This window comes from Penaeus japonicus, unplaced genomic scaffold, assembly GCF_977035675.1.
Source record: "Penaeus japonicus unplaced genomic scaffold, GWHDUDI00000001_assembly GWHDUDI00000013, whole genome shotgun sequence".
Lineage (NCBI taxonomy): Eukaryota > Metazoa > Arthropoda > Malacostraca > Decapoda > Penaeidae > Penaeus > Penaeus japonicus.
The window spans coordinates 28771856-28772808 of record NW_028234415.1 but is presented as its reverse complement, the minus strand read 5'-3'; the positions used below and the strand labels follow the sequence as shown (position 1 = coordinate 28772808).

Sequence of the window (953 nt, the reverse complement as noted above, 5' to 3'; positions counted from 1 at the left end):
AAAGAAAAGTACATGTCCTGCAACCTGCAAACGAAGCGAGAGTGAGAAAGATGAATAAGAGAAAGAGAAAGTAAAGTAGAAAGTAAACGAAGCGAGACGAGAAGATCATGACATAAAGGATCTTTCATCTCTCTTTTTTCTCATTCTTTCTCTTTTCGTTGTAGATTTCTCTCTTTTTCCCCTTTCCTTTCGATTAACCTGTCTTCCTATCTTCTTTTCTGTTTCCAGCTCCTCTCTCTCCTTCTCCTTCTCCTTCTCCCTCTCTCATTCCACCCACACTCAATAAAACAATAAAAAAATATGTATATACAACACCGAAACAGCAGAAATAAAACAAAGCAGAACAAAAGCCAACAAAATTAAATAATACCTCTAATCACTCGTCATCTTTCGTCTAAAATTGAAATATGATTTTTTTTTAATAAAATAAAAGGCTTTAGTTGAACTGCGATTGTGTTTTCTTCTCAGGTTCGAAGAGAGACACATGTAAACAAACTCTTCTCTCCCAAACATGTCTCATTCCAACCGCATAAACCATTCATTTTTTCACACTGCCATTTCCCTCACACTAAACAATTACTCCTCCTTCAGAAAAAGGACTCAAGAAGGGCGAAAAGTCCACGAAAATATCCTAAAACAAGGGCAGACGCCGAGTTAGCCCTCCCGTCCGCCCTCTGGTTTGAACTTGGACGCGGGAATCACTCACTCAAAACTCACCTGCTATTTAAGTAATGGTGGACGATATCCAGGATCTGACCGTCTATCTCGCTCTCCGTTACTTTGTAACTCGGGGCACGCACGGGTAAAGGGTCATCGGGACGTATGTTGGCCACGAAATCCGAAAGATATTTGAGGAAACCGCTAGCGTAGTTACTCCCACACTCCATCGTTACAAACTGATCCGTCCGGTGCACACCCGACAGGCATACCAACCCTCCCGCATTCACAACACC

The 953-nt window shown here is 41.8% G+C and overlaps 1 protein-coding gene across 1 annotated transcript in view; it reads right to left on the bottom strand.

Moving 5' to 3' along the window:
• Window positions 1-953, bottom strand: part of LOC122257973 (protein phosphatase 1F-like) — a 247433-nt gene extending 246480 nt beyond the window's left edge. Inside the window, exon 1 of the mRNA XM_086542932.1 lies at window positions 718-953. Within this exon, the coding sequence (XP_086399058.1) occupies window positions 718-887 (170 nt within the window). The 5' untranslated portion in view covers window positions 888-953. The remainder of the gene's footprint in view (window positions 1-717) is intronic.